The following is an 18,637-nucleotide window of genomic DNA, read 5'->3' on the forward strand; positions in this document are numbered from 1 at the left end:
ATGCCCCTGGTACCTTTTTTCATAGGCTTTTTTGAGTTTGGCCAAGGACACAGGGGCCCCATGATCCCCTATTGCCCGGGGGCCCCATGAGTTGTCAGTCCGCCTCTGGTACCTTTAATCACTTGCCTACCCCTCTTGAGTGCACCCCACCTGGATACTTCCCTTCATTCCAGATCCAAGGATATTTATTATACTTTCCTATCAGGAGCCATACACAAGGCAGCTTTGAATGGTGGGATTGACGGGTCATACCGGAGAAACAAAACCTGCTGTTAATTCTAAAGACAGACTGCATCACATATGGAATATTTTAGCTATTGTTCCACTTTAACCACTTCCAGTCCAGACACTTTTACCCCCTTCCTGTCCAGGCCAATTTTCAGCTTTTAGAGCTGTCACACTTTGAATGACAATTGCGCGGTCATGCCACACTGTACCCATATGAATTTTTTTTTTTTAGACAGGTAAAACTTTATTTTGGTGGTATTTATTCACCACTGGGATTTTTAATATTTTTTTTTTTTTGCTATATAAATGAAAGTCCAAAAATTTTGAAAAAAAAGTGTTTTTCTTATGAAATTTTGCAAATAATCTTTCTTCATAAATCTTGGCCAAAAAAGTATATATTTTTAGTAAAAAAAAAACAACCCAAATTTAGTTTTTAACCAAAAATTATAATTTTTTTTTTTTAATTTTTTTAAATTTTTATTTTTTTTATATTTGTTGTTTTTTTTACATACTGTCACCCTAGCAGTGCCGTGTCACCATAGTGAAACTGTACTACTTGTGGGGGGTGATGAAGATTTTTTTTTTTTTTTTACACTGATTGCTTTTACACCCATAAAGGATGTAAAAGCAAACATTTATCCTTCTCTCTGGCTACATTCTTGCAGCCATTGAGAACTACTGTGTGAGCTGTGATTGGTCACAGCTTGTCACATGGTACAAGGCTGTTGTGAATAACCCTGTACCATGTGACCTCTGTGATCATTCAGATTTCACACGTAGTAAGCAATGATGTCAGAAGTGACATCTTGCTTACTACTATTCATGTGATCACTGATTGGCCAACCAGTGATCACATGATCAGGACCTCACACAGAGGTTCCGTACAGCGATTGGTGTTCAGGGGACACAGCGGGCACCGGAACGCGATCCAGCGTGCTCCCAAGGAGCGCACACAGTCCAAAATGGCGGGCGCCGTTTATGAACGGCAACGACGTTCCTACACTGCCACCGTCCAGCCCGTTATATACATGGGCCGGATGGGAATTGGGTAGGAAACGCACAAAATCACATCTTCCCGACCCCAGCAGACGCACATGGGTGCCATAAAGTATAACTTTTTTTTTTTTTAAGGCAGAGTGGTGATGGATTAGATCCCCTGTCAGTTTTCATTGCTGTCTGTTGATGTATACACATAAATGTGAACGTGATCCCTAGGAAATCATGATAAATGGCATGCACTGCGTTCCTGCAAAATGCATTAAAAAAACTGCACAGGTGCAAACCTGGCCTAAATAAGGAATCTGCATTCTAGTGGGGCACCAAAATGAGAATTCTGGACCAAAATCAAATATTCAGGATGCCCTTGGCCAAAAAACGAAATGGACGTTTTTTTTATTTTTAGTGGATTTTTTTAAAATACATTTTTAGATATAATTGTATTATATTCGACTTCATATCATGAATTTAAATTAACATGAACTTAAAAAATACAATCCAATAAAAAAAATAACTTTTATTGAAAGTAACACACAAAAATTGGACAGAAAATATATACTATATAAAATTAAAAAGCTTAAAGTGCTACTAAACCCACAACAGTAAAATCAGTCTGTATATGCAGTAAAGCTTGCTTGTTATACTCACTGTGGAACCTAAGGGGTTAATCCTCTGCATTGTGTAAAAAGGCTGTTTGATCCTGTCTTCTCAGATCCTCCCCTTCTTCCAGTGTCCCCCTCTTATTTTATAAGATATATCGTGTGGAGACACTCTGCACATGCTCAGTTTGGTGTGTATTGCTAGAGAGGTTGTTTTTTTTTTTTTTTTTTGTTTTGTTTTGTTTTGGGGAGAGTGCATGTGATCAGCACAGGGCCAATCAGCACTGTCCAGAGGTCAGGGATTCTGCATCCTCCTAGAACAAAATGAAAACTCCTCCTACAAGCTTTAACCAGTGCTGAGCTGGACACTGATAGAAGTCACAAGACTATAATTGCTGATGAGAAAAGGTATTTAGCAGTTTATATTTAATAAAATAATTGCATTTCCATGTTCTATGGGAGATCGGATATAGAGAATGCGGGGTCCGGGGTGACCGGATATAGGGAATGCGGGGTCCGGGGTGACCGGATATAGGGAATGCGGGGTCCGGGGTGACCGGATATAGGGAATGCGGGGTCCGGGGTGACCGGATATAGGGAATGCGGGGTCCGGGGTGACCGGATATAGGGAATGCGGGGTCCGGGGTGACCGGATATAGGGAATGCGGGGTCCGGGGTGACCGGATATAGGGAATGCGGGGTCCGGGGTGACCGGATATAGGGAATGCGGGGTCCGGGGTGACCGGATATAGGGAATGCGGGGTCCAGGGTTTATTAACACTTTAAAGAGGCATTTTTGTACTGAAGTCACTGGGGCGTGATTCTGCACTTAAGTCTATAGGTGACTTTTTGGGATTGAAGCCAATGGGATGTAATTTTGCATTGAAGCCAATTATTATCAGCACTTTTTTTTTTTTTTTTTTTCTCTTGGGAAAACGCTGATAACCTTATCTTCAGCCAATAATTTAGTGGCCGACATATTGGTGCATCACTATTTTTTTATGCGTTTTACCGCGTTCCAGTACAATTCCGTGCAGATAAAACGCATCTACTTTTTCTGGAACGCTCTGGAATTGACAGTACTTTGTGAACAGGCATTGTGCGATTTGTCATTTTTGCAGTGTTTAGGGATCGTAGCGTGATTCTGCCTGAGATCACAAACACCCAGATGTGAATGAGGCCTAACGACAGCCCTGCGGATGATTTCACCCCCCTCCGAAAACGCATAGTGCCGCAGCAAAGTGCGGTTCTGTGAGGCGTGATCACTAAAAAAGTTTGGGGATCTCCCTCAAACCCCCCCCCAGCATATCTGACCCATGATGTGCACAAGTAAACACGCATGTGTCAACACAGCCCAATAACATACAAGCAAGAAAAAAAAAATGCATTGCATTGCTATGGACAAGAGCTAGAATATTCCAGCCTGGCAGCTATGAGGACTCCACTGATATTACTTCCTATAGACAACCAGCACTGCCTATTCCAATACAGGGCAGTCCAGGGGAAGCCCTTGACTGAAGAACACAGAGCCCTCCCAGTCCCTGTCCATAGAATGCGCCCTACCCCCCACACTGTGTGCACCCACATTACCTGACACACGCAGTGCTCTCATCTTCTACAACTAAACTCTTCATTTCTATTGGCTCCTGCTTCTGTCAATCACTGAGCTTTCCGCACTGATTGGTCTCTGATCTCCTCCATAAGAATCATCCTGCCGTGGAAGTGACGTGTATGATGTGCCTCTAGAGTCTAGAGTGTGTTCCGCCCGCACTGCCCATAGATGTCACAGCTCTGTGTACACTCAGCTCACGGCTGGCTGATATTTATCAGTTTTTGCTGTTTATTCTATAACTGCAGATTAGAGCCCTGGATCTCACTGATGGGATTTGTCAGGCGATTTGACCATTCAGATCACATGACGAATCGCATGCATTCATTGGCATTGGAACTGTCGGATCAACAAAGATTAGAAAAGTAGTTCCGGCTCTACTTTTGCCAATTTGGGGTGCAATTTGCCTAGACATCTGTGCATGAAGTCACACGGCCATCTGACTTTGAAACCGTGCAACTTCAAGAGCGGCTTTGAAACCGTACAACTTCAAGAGCGACTTTGAAATGGTGCGACTTCAGGTGCGACTTTGAAATGGTGCGACTTCAGGTGCGACTTTGAAATGGTGCGACTTCAGGTGCGACCTTGAAATGGTGCAACTTCAGGTGCGACTTTCAAATGGTGCGACTTTCAAATGGTGCGAATTTGAAATTGAGAGCCTTCGAGTGCGACTTTGAAATGGTGAGACTTTGAAATTGAGCAACTTCAGGTGCACTCATTTGAAAATGAGTGACTTCAAGTGCGACTTTGGAATGGTGCGACTTTGGAATGGTGCGACTTTGAAATGGTGCGACTTCAAGTGTAACTTTGAAATGGTGCGACTTAAAGTGCGACTTTCAAATGGTGCGCATTTGAAATTGAGAGACTTCGAGTGCGACTTTGAAATGGTACAACTTTTAAATTGAGCAACTTCAGGTGCAAATTTGAAAATGAGTGACTTCAAGAGCGACTTTGAAATTGAGCGACTTCAAGTGCGACTTTGAAATGGTGCGACTTCACGTTGGACTTTGAAATTGTGCGACTTCGAAGTTGTGCAACTTCAAGTCGCACAATTTCAAAGTGGGATCCAGTGTGAAGCAGGGCTCATACAATGGGTCCATGATCATAAACCAATGAGTATATTACAACTAGGTTTAGTCTCGGTTCACACTGCCTGGAACGTAGGATGCGACTTGTGAGACCCCAAGTCGCATAACATGTGAAATCCCATGTTAGTCAATGAGAGCCGTCTTAATCAGCACAACTGAGGTCGCTTCCACTTCAGAAAAGGTTCCTGTACTACTTCAAGGCGACTTCTATCCGACTTGTGCCCATAGACTTTAATAGAAGTCGCCTCCAAGTCGGATCCTCATCTATATTGGTGTGATTTGGATCTGACATTACATTCTCTTTGGCCACAGGCAAAGTCGCATGGCATGAAAGTCGCATCAAAGTAGTGCTCAAGTTGCCAGCAAATCGCCACAAAGTCACCTGGCAAAGTTGCACTGTAAGTCTCTTGACTTTCAGGTCGCAGTAGTGTGAATTGAGCCTAAAGCTGGAGGACAAGTTGTCCTCCATGTTTTTCAGTGACAACTGTTCAAATATATACGACTTCAGAGCAGTTCCTGCACTACTTTGGAGCGACTTTCATGCTACTTGAGTGCCATAGACTGCAGTGTAAACCCTTAAAAGTCGTATGAAAATTGCACCTGAATGTTATTCAGCCAACAGTTGTCTATTATCAATGACAAAAGCCAAGTCGTATCCAAGTGCACCCATCCAATGTTGCACTCTAAAGTCGCATGACTTTGGAGCCGTATAGGTGTGAATGGAACCTTGATGTCTAAAGTGGTACGACAAGTTGCACAAGTGAATGGAGCCTTAGACCTGCTTCTAAACCCGCTGCTCCTATGAAGAGTGATCTCACATTCTGATTGCTTTTCATAGGCAACTGACTGGCAGCGAGGAGACAATGTGATGCGTCTTTGCCTCTTGTTTTAGCCCCATTTTTACCCACCAAGCACACAGCGACCACAGGCATTGTGAGCGTTTGCAGGACCAGGGGCGGACTGACCATTAGGAAACTCGGGCACTGCCCGAGGGCCCGGGATCAGTAGGGGGCCCCATGAGATGCCCCTAGTACCTTTTTCATAGGCTTTTTTGAGTTTGGGCAAGGACACGGGGGCCCCATGATCCCCTATTGCCCAGGGGCCCCATGAGTTGTCAGTCCGCTCCTGTGTAGGACTTCCCTGTTCGCTTGAATGGGTCACTTTCAGCAAGCTTGATGGCTGCCGTTGCAAACATGGCGGGCAGTTTTCCGTGAGCACGAAGCATCGCAGCCACAGCATGTAGACACACCGCACTATGGGAGGAGGGGCACTAAAAACGAGGCTCAGCCCCAGATAATTACCACCTCCCAACCGCATGTCTAAATGAGGCCCATGAATACAGAGCTGGAGCTGCATCATTTTTCATGTCCGCCAGTCGCTATCACATAGATCACTCCCTTCACAAGGTCAGATCCAAGACTATGGCCAGCCATACATGGCTCGAAAATTGGACCTAAGAATAATCGGCCGATTTTCGCTGTTAATGGGTCAATGGCACCGGACGATTTTTGTGGTTCCTCCCCTTTTCGGTGATCGGGCATGTTGGAAGATTTGTGAAAAACGATCAATTTTCGACTCGATGGTCAAATCATGATAATTTTTCCAAAAAGAATATGCGCATGAGCCGTGACCTGGAAGGAACAGAAGTTCCGCCTGTTATATGGGGTGAACTTTATGACTTGGTCGGCTGATATTTGAAATCATTGATGTCACCATCGGATTACCGAGCGAACACCGTTTCTGATTTCCGGATAAAAAAAATCGTTCAGAATTTGAACCATGTATGGCCTGCATTAGGACTCTTGCAGCTAAAAAACGTATTCCCCCCGACCACAAACATTTGTAGTGCTGATCCGACATGAAAGTTCTGGTGCCGAAACCAAAAAATTCAGAATACACTCGGCCGAAAACTGAAACCGAAACAGACAGTTTTTTTTTTTAAATATTTTTTTTTTGCTAACTTAATTAATGTGGCTGCGTTTTTGCATTGAACTCACTAGGAGGCGTTTTTGCATTGAAGTCAATGGGATGCAATTTTGCACTGAACTCCCGAGGGGGCGTTTTTGCATTGAAGTCACTAGGAGGCATTTTTGCATCAAAGTCAATTGGATGCTATTTTGCATTGAACTCACTAGGGGGCGTTTTTGTATTGAAGTCAATGGGATGCAATTTTGCATTGAAGCCACTAGGAGGTGTTTTTGCATTGAAGTCAATGAGATGCAATTTTGCATTGAACTCGCTAGGGGGCGGTTTTGCATTGAAGTTAATGGGATGTAATTTTTCAGGGAAGTCACTAGGAGGCGTTTTTACATTGAAGTCAATGGGATGCTATATTCCATTGAACTAACTAGGGGCGTTTTTGCATTGAAGTCTATGGGATGTGATTTTGCATTAAAGTCACTAGGGGGCATTTTTGTATTGAAGTCAATGGGAATTCTTTTCATTTTGTACCCCTGGCCCCATGGGCCCAGGTGCCTCTGCGCCATCCATCTGTGTACCTGGTAAACTCAGTTGTGGGGGTGAGTCTGTACAGCCTATGTGCTCCCATTCACTTTCCATGGGCTGCCTGGGGTGGACAAAAAGTAAAGTGGTTGTGGCATCTGCACGGGACTGAGCGTCTGTGTGAATGAACCCTTACGGCTCCGGCTCGTGTGAACGTTGCCCTAAAATTGGGAGAAGATGACAAGATTATTGAAAAAGTTTAAAATGGACATCAGAGGGCGCTTCTAAGTGTATCCAGTTAGTGATTAATATTAAAAACAGTGAAAACTGCACTCATATTTAGTAAGATGAAAAAACGAATATCTGAAAACCGAATGGAAGTCATTCCAGGGACCCAGGCTGAATGGCAGCAACCCGGGAAGTTGTAAGGAGAAGCCGCCTGCAGCATATAGAACTACACCAGAGCCAGTCTGAAAGCGGGAATATTCCAGGATGACGTCAGACGCCGTGGCTGCATGTCTTGCGGCAGGAACGCCTCTTTCTTCATACTGCCTCGAAACGCGTAGCCCTATAAACAGGAGCTTGCTACACTTAGAAGCGACCTCCAATCAGCTGAGGAGCTGCTTTGGGGCCAAGCAAGCTTTCATTATATGGGCTTATGAACTGGGCTGAGCTCTTGCCGCTCGAGGCTACCGGAGATGTTTGCGCCACAAACCGGTCTTATTGTACTGAAGAAGCTTACGTTGTGCTTGATGAAGAGATTCCAGGACTCTAAAGTGGCACGAAGGCTACTGTTAGAAACCACGGGCCCCATACAGCCAACCTGACACCCCCACACATTACAGTTTACTGTGCTTTAATTATGAATGAACACAGTGAATGATCATTACCGATCACTCTTTGTATTCATTCAGGAAAGAAAGGGGCTGGTAAATGTGACACATTTACCAGACCCTTCCCCCGCTGTCTATCCTGAAGGATCCTATTATGTGCTTGCAGATGCCAGTAGGAAGGAAAGGAGGGAAGCCAGCAGTGCTCCGGGGGTGGGGTGATGAGTAATTACTGGAACTGATCTCCTGTATGGCTCTCTCTGCAGAAGCTGAAAGCCAGCAGGAGAGAAGAAGCCAGCTTTCAGAGGGGGAAGGGTCTGGTAAATGTGTCATATTTACCAGCCCCTTCCTTTCCTGAATGAACACAATGAGTGATTGTTAATGATCATTCACTGTGCTCATTCATAATTAAAGGGGGGTGTGTGTGTGGTCAGGTTGGCTGTATGGGGCCTTGTGGTTTCTAACAGCAGCCTCGATCACAGCCATGTCATTGTGCCACTTTAGAGTCCTGGAATCTCTTCATCAAGGTAATCTTCTTTCCCCCCCCCCCCCCCCCCCCCCTGCCATGCTGATCACCCTCCCTGCCCACATCCAATTCACACAGCTGCCTGGGCCCCCCTTCTGGCTTGGGCCCCGCACAGGAGGACTGGTGGTACCCCCTTGTCCACACCCCTGGGTGTGATCTAAAACCAGCCATACATGGATCAGCAGGGACCGGCCAAATGTATGGGCACCCTAGTTGCACACCAGTCGATCTGTGAATTGAATGGTGTACAACCAGCCTGATGGGTTTTTCCTGAACAATCATTGCTGTCAGCTAAAGCTGGCAACTCTAATCATTGTGTTCTGCCAGGGAAGGCTGCCTGCTGGCAGAACATGGTAGCGCTGCAGGAGGGAATTGAGCAATTTTCCACCACGGGTGTAAGGAAATAAAATAATCTATGGCTTGCCTAAGGCTCATCATACACACTACAATCTGACCATACAATCTTTGTACAATCAACTTTAGATTTACGAAAACTATGTAATTTGAGGACGTACCTAAACAATGCAATGAGCCTGTATCCAACCAAGCAGGCCCTTGCATTACATACTTGATAGCAGATCTACAAGTGATTGCACATAGTGTATGGTGAACCTAATAGAAAATAAGTATATTAACCCCTTCTCGTCCGGCCTATAACATGACGGCCGCGCGGGAGCCCTATTATCCAAGGAGGACATCACATGATGTCCTCCCAGGATCGCTCCTTACACCCCACGGACCGAGCTATGTGCAAACTGTCACCCACTGTGTCCATCGGGCAAGGCCGATGACAGATCACTGTGCCAGCCCGCTGCCGGTACTATGTGATTGCTGAGGCCAATCACAGCAGATCACACAATTGTACACACTGAATGGCTTCTATTCATTGCGTACTATTGTGATGAGCTCTGTGATCGGTCACAGTTATCACATAGTACAGACAGGGTCAATCACAGCCCAACTGTACCATTTGATTAGCTGTGGCCAATCACATCTAATCACAGTAGTAAACACTGAATGGTTTTCATTCAGAAAAAATGGTTGCTCACCGCTGCCAGTGCCATGTGATAGCTGTGGCAAATCACAGCAGATCACACAATTGTACACAATGAATGGCTTTAATTGACGCTATTCATTGTGTACTATTGTGATGAGCTCTGATCAGTCACAGTGATCATATGGTACAGACAGGGCCAATCACAGCCCATATGTACCATGCGACTATGTGTGGCCAATCACAGCTAATCACAATAGTAAACATTGAATGGTTTTCATTCATTAAACATGGTTATACAGTAACTAAAATTCACAGTTATAAGCAATCATAGCGTGTTTAAAACAAAAAAATCCTGATCACCCCACCAGAACTATGGTAACACTGCATTGCTCTGGTCACTGCATGTAAAAAAAAAAAAAAAAATTTCATGGAAAAAAAATTGAAAATTAAATTTAAAACTTTTTTGTTTTTACATACAGTCACCAGCCAGTATCCCTGATCACCCCGACGCCAATCATATGATGACGCTGTACTGGACTAGTGACTGTATGTAAACATTTTTTAACAATTGTAAAAGGAAAAAAAATTATTTAATGTCTTCATTTTCCAAAAGAATTGTGACAAAAAATTTCAACTTCATAAAACCCTCTATGTCTCTCACTAAATACCCTGAACTGCTTACTTTCCAAAAAGGGATCATTTGGGGGAATTTGTACTGTCCTGGCATTTTGGGGCCTCAAGAAATGAGATTGGCTGTCAGTACAGCAGGAATAATCAAATTTCATATATATATATATATATATATATATATATATATATATATATATAGCATCTACTGAAAATACCATAGTTTTTTGACTCTCTAACTTTCCTACAGACTAAATAATATACACTGATGTGGGTTATTTTCACCGAAGAAATGTAGCAGAATACATTTTAGCCTAAATTTATGCAGAAAGATTATTTATTTGCAAAATTTTAAACAGAAGCGTAGAAAAACTAGGTTTTTTTTCAAAAAACTTTTTGTTTATTTAGCAAAGAATAAAAAAAAAAATCAAAACAAAAAAAAAACAGTGGTGAATAAATACCACCAAAAGAAAGCTCTATTTGTGTGAAAAAAATGATAAAAATCTCATATGGATACAGTGTCGCATGACCGCGCAATTGTTAGTCAAACTGTGAGAGCGCTGAAAGCTGAAAATTGGCCTGGGCAAGAAGGGGGTAAAAGTGCCCGGTATTGAAGCGGTTAATGTATCACAACCCAGGTACTGAGCTGCTGGACAAAGATCACCAGATGAATGGATCAGCATGGATGCTACAAAAAGCGAGGCAGATGGAGATTTGATCTGAGGTTTTGCATGTCATTCCCACCCCGAGGCTCACATAAACAGACGCAGGAATGCTTTCAGCTCATTGGAGTAAAAAAAAAGAATGCTAATTCAGCGCTGAGTTTGGAGGACACCCAAGCACACCTCGGTTTGGGAGGGGTTGGGTGTTGGAACAGGGATTACACATGCTTTTAATAGCAGAAAATTGTATTTATTTCATTATTTTACAACCACAAAATTTAGGAACACAAAAATATTTTAGCGAATTTGAAACCGCAGACCAGCCACAAGGATTAATGATAGAGGCACTTGGAGGGATTGATCCATACTATTATTATTACCCTTCCCTTTCACAGTTACACGTTTACATTTATTTATTATTGGGGGGGGGGGGGTTCAGCAGGTACTTATTCCCACTGTCTCATTTATTGCCCTAGGATGACGTGGACCTCAGTCCAACACGTCCCACCTTTCTAGGATACACACCACACATCTCAGGAGGCTTCAGGGCAGTCTCCTCCAGTTTGCCAACCCTACCAGGGGCGGACTGACCATTTGGAAACTCGGGCACTGCCTGAGGGCCCGGGGTCAGTAGGGGGCCCCATGAGATGCCCCTGGTACCTTTTCATAGGCTTGAGTTTGGGCAGGGATTCAGGGGCCCCATGAGTTGTCAGTCCACCCCTGAACCCTACGTACAGTATGTGCCATGGTGAGCCAGGTGTGTGTGATCAGGAAGGAACATGCGGCTTCCAAATCCAAGCATGGGAATGAAAAGGGCTATAAAGACTTGAGGTGCCAAGCAGACAGCTGAGGACGTCATGGGCTGGTAGTATACTGTATGGTTTGTTTTGTAAGTGCTAGTAAACCCACTTTGTATATTTTTACCTACAGGCAAGCTTATGATTAATCTTATCTCTAGGTAAAATGAATATCTCCTAAACCTGCACCGTTTAGGAGATATTCAAATCTTTTTGCAGCTGACGCATGAGCTCTGAAGGAACAGCATACCCATGCCGTTCCTTCAGAGCACTGTGTCGTGTCCCATGACTCCTGTGCGCATGCGCAGGAGTGATGTTATCATGGCCCAGCTAGTCAGACGGCCAGAGCTCGTGAACCCGGAAGGAAGACCAGGTGAAGATGGAAGCCCCTACAGCGGTGACAGCACTGGAGGGCTTTGTTCTAAGGTACGTTTTACATAATGTGCTAGTATGTGATGTGATATCTACTAGCACGTTATGTCTTTACCTTGCAGGGGATTTTTTTTTCTTTATAATGGACACAGTTTAATACCGCTTTAAGTCAGCAGCTACAGTAGCTATAGCCTTTTATAGTTCAAAAACCTTTAGATACAGTTGATCACAGATCAGCGTAAAGGGCAAATCACAGCAGCCCTTTACCAAGTGATCTGCTGTGTCCAATCATGTAAACAGATTTGCCGGTTATTGGCAGTTCTTTTCCTCACATGCTGTGTCTGTGTGAAAGGGTCTGGAGAAGCCGTGGAGAACGTTGCCTGTAACATGGTTCAGCATGACTGTTTTGGTGGTGGGTCAGTGATGGTCTGGGGATGCATATCCATGGAGAGATGCACAGACCTCTACAGGCTGGACAATGGCACCCTGACTGTCATTAGGTATCGGGATGAAATTCTTGGACCCATTGCCAGACCCTACGCTGGTGCAGTGGGTCCTGGGTTCCTCCTGGTGCACCACAATGCCCGGCCTCATGTGGGGAGAGTATGCAGGCAGTTCCTGGAGGATGAAGGAATTGATGCCACTGAATGGCCCCCACGCTTGCCTAACCTAAATCCAATAGAACACCTCTGGGATGTCATGTTTCGGTCCATCCAATGCCGCCAGGTTGCACCTCAGACTGTCCAGAAGCTCAGTGATGAACTGGTCCAGATCTGGGAGGAAATACCCCAGGACACCATCCGTCATCTCATTAGGAGCATGCCCCGATGTTGTCAGACATGCATACAAGCATGTGGGGGCCATACAAACTACTGAGGACCATTCTGAGTTGCTGCAATGAAATTTCAGCATAATGGACTAGCCTCCTGCATCATCATTTCACTTTGATTTTTAGGGTGTCTTTGAATTCAGTCCTCTGTAGGTTGATCATTTCCATCAAACAATGGGGCATCCTTACGTTCCTAACACATTACTCATCCATATCAGTATAGATATCCAGCAGGAGATTTGTCCCCATTGAGATCTGATGTGTTTTCATAGCGTTCCTTTATTATTTTTTTCAGCAGTGTACTGTATATAATGGTGTTCTGTGGGAAGAACTGGATTTATTTGTTTTTTTCAACCAGACTATGTAACCATGTATGGCTGTATCTTTGTCATTCTGTGAGCCAGTGCCGCGTCTAGCGTGAAACATATTAGAATAGAATGTTACTTCTGGCTATTTTAATAAAGGAGGAATGTTATTTTTCATCTTGCTATGCGCTTTATTGCTGATACAAGTGATTGCTTCAGTGAAGACAAGCCAGTACCTGAGATGTGATTGTGAATTGTGGAGCCGGGTCTTGCCTGGAGCAGCGTACGAAAAATCTGACATTGGATGGATTCCCTATTTTTGATTGTTCCACAAAAGGACGCATTGCAACCTTCGATTGTACACCCCTTGAGGGTTAGGGACTGATGTGAATGTACAACAGATGTAAAGTGCCGGCGCTATATAAGTACTTGTAATAAATAAATGTAGAAAAACGCATTGTAGCGCGGCACAATTTAAAGACACATATGATATGAACAAGAACCGTAGTAACCATCCTGAAAGCCATGAGACATTTCACTGTAATGACTGGTCACAGACAGCCAGAATTGCCTATTCCAGTGCAGGGAAGCACACATTCACATAGGCTCACCTAATGACACCTTATTGTATAACACTGGGCACATACTTCTTCTGTACATAGCACTGTACTCCCCCAATGGTCCCAGTCCTCGAACTATTGACAAGTATGGAAGATATTACCTGACCCACGCAGCACCCTGCTCATCTCCAGCACTCTCATCTTCCACTACAAATCTCCTCTGGATCCTGACTCTTTATTCCTATTGGTTGTTGCTGCTGTCAGTCAGTGAACTTTTTGCCTTGCATGTCAGACATAACGGAAGTCACATGTTCGGTGTGATCTTTGACATACTTAGTGTGCCTGTACTGTGTGAGGTTACATGTACTGCACCCACTGTGATGAATATTTTCCTAGAAGACAAGCACAGTATATGCCGAAGGTCTGTGTGGACAGCTCCCAAAAATACCTACAATACACAGTTGATGTTTAAAAAAAATTAATCAGATAATCAACACAATGGGTATGTGATCACTAATCAATGAGTATAATATGAATACAGAGCTGTAGCAACATTTTCATATTATATTTCAATAATCTAGAGAAATGGTCTCCAAACTGCAGCCCTTTGCTTGCTTCTATCTGACCCTTGGGGCATTACTCCCCCACCATCAACAGTGGAGTATAGTTCCTGCCACTGACACCAACAATGGGGCACTTTTCTGCCCACTGATACCAATAATGGGGCACTAATCCTCCCACTGACACAAACAGTGGGACGCTATTCCTCCCATTGATACAAATGATGGGACACTATTCCTCCCAGAGACACTAATGATGGGGTACTATTCCTCCCAGAGACACTAATGATAGGGCACTATTCCTCCAAGAGACACAGATGGGGCATTAGTCTTCCTACTGGCACCAACGATGGGGCATTCCTCCCACTGATACTAATGATATGGCACTGTTCCTCCAACTGATACTAATGATGGGGCACTATTACTCCCCCTAATACCAATGATGGGGCACTATTACTCCCCCTAATACCAATGCTCGGGCATTGTTTATTCCAACTGACACTAGGACATTTTCTTCACCCCATGACCAAAGTCCGGCCCCCCTAAAGTTTAGAGGACTATTCTTCCCACTTACACCAATGTTGGGGCACTCTCTCTCTCTCTCACTGATATCAATAATGAGGCACTATATCTCTTGACATTGATGGGGCACTATTCCTCCCATTGATGGGGTACTTTTCTTCTGACTGATACTAATGATGGGGCACTATTGCTCCAACTGACACCAATGATGGGGCATCATATATCCCACTGACATCAATAATGGGGCACTATATCTCCCAATGACACCATTGATGGGGCACTGTCAGGGAAGGACATGCTGTCTGTATGGAGAGGAGAAGGACTGTGCTTCACTCATCATTCACCATTCTGAGATTCCAGAGGACAGATACAGAGTCTCAGTGATCACTGCTACTTTGCTACCACCTACAATTGTGGACATTTGTAGCTAAAGTGAAGTAATTTTTGAACGTCACCAATTCTTCAAGGGTGCCACAACATCTTTTGATCAGCACATATTGTACTTCAACTAAATTCTGTCCTGAACAGGTCTTATCACTAGATAATGTGACATCTGGCCTGCATGGCATCACCCCTACTGCAGACGTCTAGGAGGAGCCCTCACACTGGTCAGTGCTCGTTTAGGTGTTTTTTATGATTGCCCATAGCAGTCTCTTGTAACCTCTCCAGTTGCAATGTAAGTCATTGGTTTTATTTGATGCAATACATTTATCATTTACAATACTACACTATGAGCACCTTTATTCCCCATACCTGGCACTGAGCCTTTATACCTCAGCACCAGTATTTCAGGCACTGCGGCAAACCTGAGGATTAAACACCTGTGATCAGACCTGTAACCTTCCCATATATCACTGAGGGATCACCAAAGGATCTTGGCACCAGGCTGTTTTCACCCAGGACCCCAGGATGTATACGATCCAGATATGCACAATTATATTGTGCTTCCGGTGAGTAGGCAATTTATCCATACCTCTGCAATAGAAGACTGGATCACACTCACAGTGATTGATATTATATGATGGATCACACTCACAGTGATTGATATTATATGGTCGATCACACTCACAGTGATTGATATTATATGGTGGATCACACTCACAGTGATTGATATTATATGGTGGACTACATAACTCTTATTAAGAGTATAAGTGGACTTGTAAACCTTTTAACATAACCGAATATGTGACTGATACATTTGATTTAGCACTGCACTCCCTGTTTTGTGATTGATGGGGCACGAATCCTCCCATTGATACCAATGATGGGGCACTACTCCTCCCAAAGTTTGGAGATTCCTGATCTAGAGCATGCAGCTCCAGCTGACTTGTTCCATTGTGTTTGTCAAGTATAGAGTACAACTGGTTGAGATCCCAAGCCAACACAAGACATTGAATTGGGGGGTTTACTGTATATAAGCTACTAATATACAGTATTAGTATTAGGGGGTGGGGAAAGCAAGAAACAGCTACTAGGGGCATTGTAGCAGCATTTAACAATTGTTTCTGCTGGGAAAAAAAAAAAAAAAATTCCTAGATGCTGAAGCTCAAAAAATGCAAATAGCCTAAAGCAGTGTCTATAGACACATAGGATAACACTATTTTGATTCTAGGAGCAGCAAAAAAAAATGCGAACAGCTTCCTGGAATGCTAGTGTGCATGGAGCATAGGAATTATGTTACTGGCAAAAATACAGGTATAAAGAAATAAAAGCATGAAATTAAAGAAAACTAACCCCAAAAACAAAAATGCAATATTCTGTAGCTTACCAATGATTAGATGTGGTGGTCGCATTAGTCATGTTTAAAGAATCATTAAGCCAAATCTCTAAATGCTTTAATTAAATTAAAGTATACCTATAGGCAAAACTTTTTTTCATATTTGATCGAGTAAGGGAGGGATATAACTGTCAGTTTTTTACCATCTGTGTCCCATTGGGGAGATTTACCTTCACTTCCCATCACATAACCAAAACATGAAGAGAGAAAATTCCAGCAAATTAAGAGAATCTATTGTAGCCCCCCAGGTCAACAGAACTAGTGTCCCCATTGGAAGATTTCCTCATTTACTTTTCTGGGAACAACCCAAATTTTGGTATTTTTTTTTACTTTTGATAATGGTAAAAACAACAAAAACGGGGTGACTAACTGGAGCAGGAGGTAGCAATAAAAACTAGTAACAATTAAACCAAAAGAAGATTAGGATTGGTGCTGAAAACCTTCCCCTCAGAAAATACACAAAAATACCTTTTACAACAAATACATTTTATTAAAAATTAAGATTTTTATTAAAATAATTCATTAAATCCCCCAGCGGAATTTTTTCGGTACCTTCAATTGCGGCACTGGCTACTTTCGCTGAGGGCCACTTCTGCTTTCCCATATCAGAAATCTGCCTTTGAACGGCTTTGCCAGCAGCACCCGGGCGCCCCAGGCCTTATCTCCCTTCTTTACGCAGCTTTGAACAGATGCTCGTCTCACACTTCTCTTTCATATGTTGTTCAGTGGGAACGCGACCTGGGAGTGGCTGTGGATCCGGAGGACTGGAGTAGGGCCTGGTCACTCATAGCTAAATGTTCATTTAATACGACCACGCTGGAAGCAGCCTACAAGGTATTGTTCCGTTGGTACTGGGTTCCAGCTCGACTGGCCCAAGCTAACCCTGCCTGTAGTGATCGATGTTTTCGGGGTTGTGGCCATCGCGGCGATGTACTGCATATCTGGTGGTCATGCCCGAGGTTGGTTCGTTTTTGGTCTCGTGTGTTTGGCCTCCTTTTCACTTTGTTCCATCTCTCTATACGCCGGGATGCTCGGTATGCTTTGCTTCATTGCCCCATACTGGGCCTTTTGGCTCGTCAGCAGCGGTTGGCTTCCTATTTGTTTTTATCGGCTACTAGGACAATTGCTCAGGCCTGGAAGAGTCTGTTTGTACTTTTCCAGGGGGTGCGGGATCGTATGACTACTATGATGCTCAACGAACAGATGTCGAGCATATGCAACGACTCTCAACATAAATTTTTGAAAGTTTGGGAGCCTTGGTTGCAATACGCCTTTCCCACGCTCTCCCCGACCAGTGTGGGGAGGTAATGGAGTTTGGTATTGGCGCTCGTGGACCCCTGCTCTTTGGTGTGTTTTTTTTTTTTCCCTTTCTTCTCTGCTCTTCTTCTCTCCTTTTCTGTTTGTTTTGATGTGACAGTGGACAGCTGTCTTTAGTTGAGATAATCAAAGTCTCACTGATGTTACTGTAATCTATGTGCCATTGATAGCCCCTGCGTGGGCATACGTTTTGCCTTATTAGAATTAGAGCGTTGTCTGCTCTATTTTGCCTTTTTTTATTGGTGCAATTGATAGCCCCTGCGTGGGCGTGTTTTGTTCCTTGTGTTTTATACTGTTTAAAATTAATAAAAACCATTGAAATACAAAATAATTCATTAAAAAGTCTCGTGGTATACTCCTTTAAAACAGACTCATGTAAAAATAAGCCCAAAAGCAGCTCAGCAACCCCAACATCATCCCCCCCCCCAAGCATATTTAATATTGGTAGTATAGATGATTTCCCAACGTGTTTCACAAATAGCTTCTTCAGGGGTTCAAGGGGTGCGATTTGGCTGTAGATAAAAAATAACCCTCAAGGGGTATTTACCTTGAGCTGATGGATGCCCCACAGTGCACAATTGAGGTCAGAGGTAAGAAAATGGAATATAGGAGATGGACCCAGAACCCAGAAATCCAATCCAAAAGCCCTGGCAGGCCAAGCATAGAAGGGAGAGACCACAATACAATCCACAATGGGCCCTTCTAATAGTACTTAATGTAGAGAACTGTCCAAAAAGGTCCAAGGGGATAAATATAAAGAGCCCTGCTATAGCCACAATCTTGCTAACCTCATCCAAAGCCTTCAGACTTGTGAAACCGTAACCTCTGCCAGCACTGATACAGGACAATGACTAGTATAAAACTACAAATAAAAGTACAAATTTCCACCATTTTAAAAAACTTTTCTGCCTAGGAACACTCCAAGGACTTTGCGAATACCTTTATGTACCGGATGTTTTTGTGCTCTTCCGATATTGATTTAACATTTTCACTA

General features: G+C 43.6%; 1 protein-coding gene across 2 annotated transcripts in view; it reads right to left on the reverse strand.

The window, feature by feature from the left end:
* Positions 1-13,726, reverse strand: part of LOC149466017 (carotenoid-cleaving dioxygenase, mitochondrial-like) — a 53,782-nt gene extending 40,056 nt beyond the window's left edge. The window contains exon 1 of one of the 2 annotated variants that reach the window (XM_089673098.1): positions 13,629-13,726. In XM_089673098.1, coding sequence (XP_089529224.1) covers positions 13,629-13,668 — 40 coding nt within the window. In that variant the 5' untranslated portion in view covers positions 13,669-13,726. Of the gene's footprint in view, positions 1-3,413; positions 3,535-13,628 lie in introns of those variants that run through there. The other variant, XM_089673099.1, reaches the window with a different exon arrangement.
* Positions 13,727-18,637: the final 4,911 nt, after the last annotated feature.

The sequence above is a fragment of the Staurois parvus genome, unplaced genomic scaffold (assembly GCF_062004578.1).
Source record: "Staurois parvus isolate SC_StPar_1 unplaced genomic scaffold, SC_StPar_1.0 ptg000135l, whole genome shotgun sequence".
Lineage (NCBI taxonomy): Eukaryota > Metazoa > Chordata > Amphibia > Anura > Ranidae > Staurois > Staurois parvus.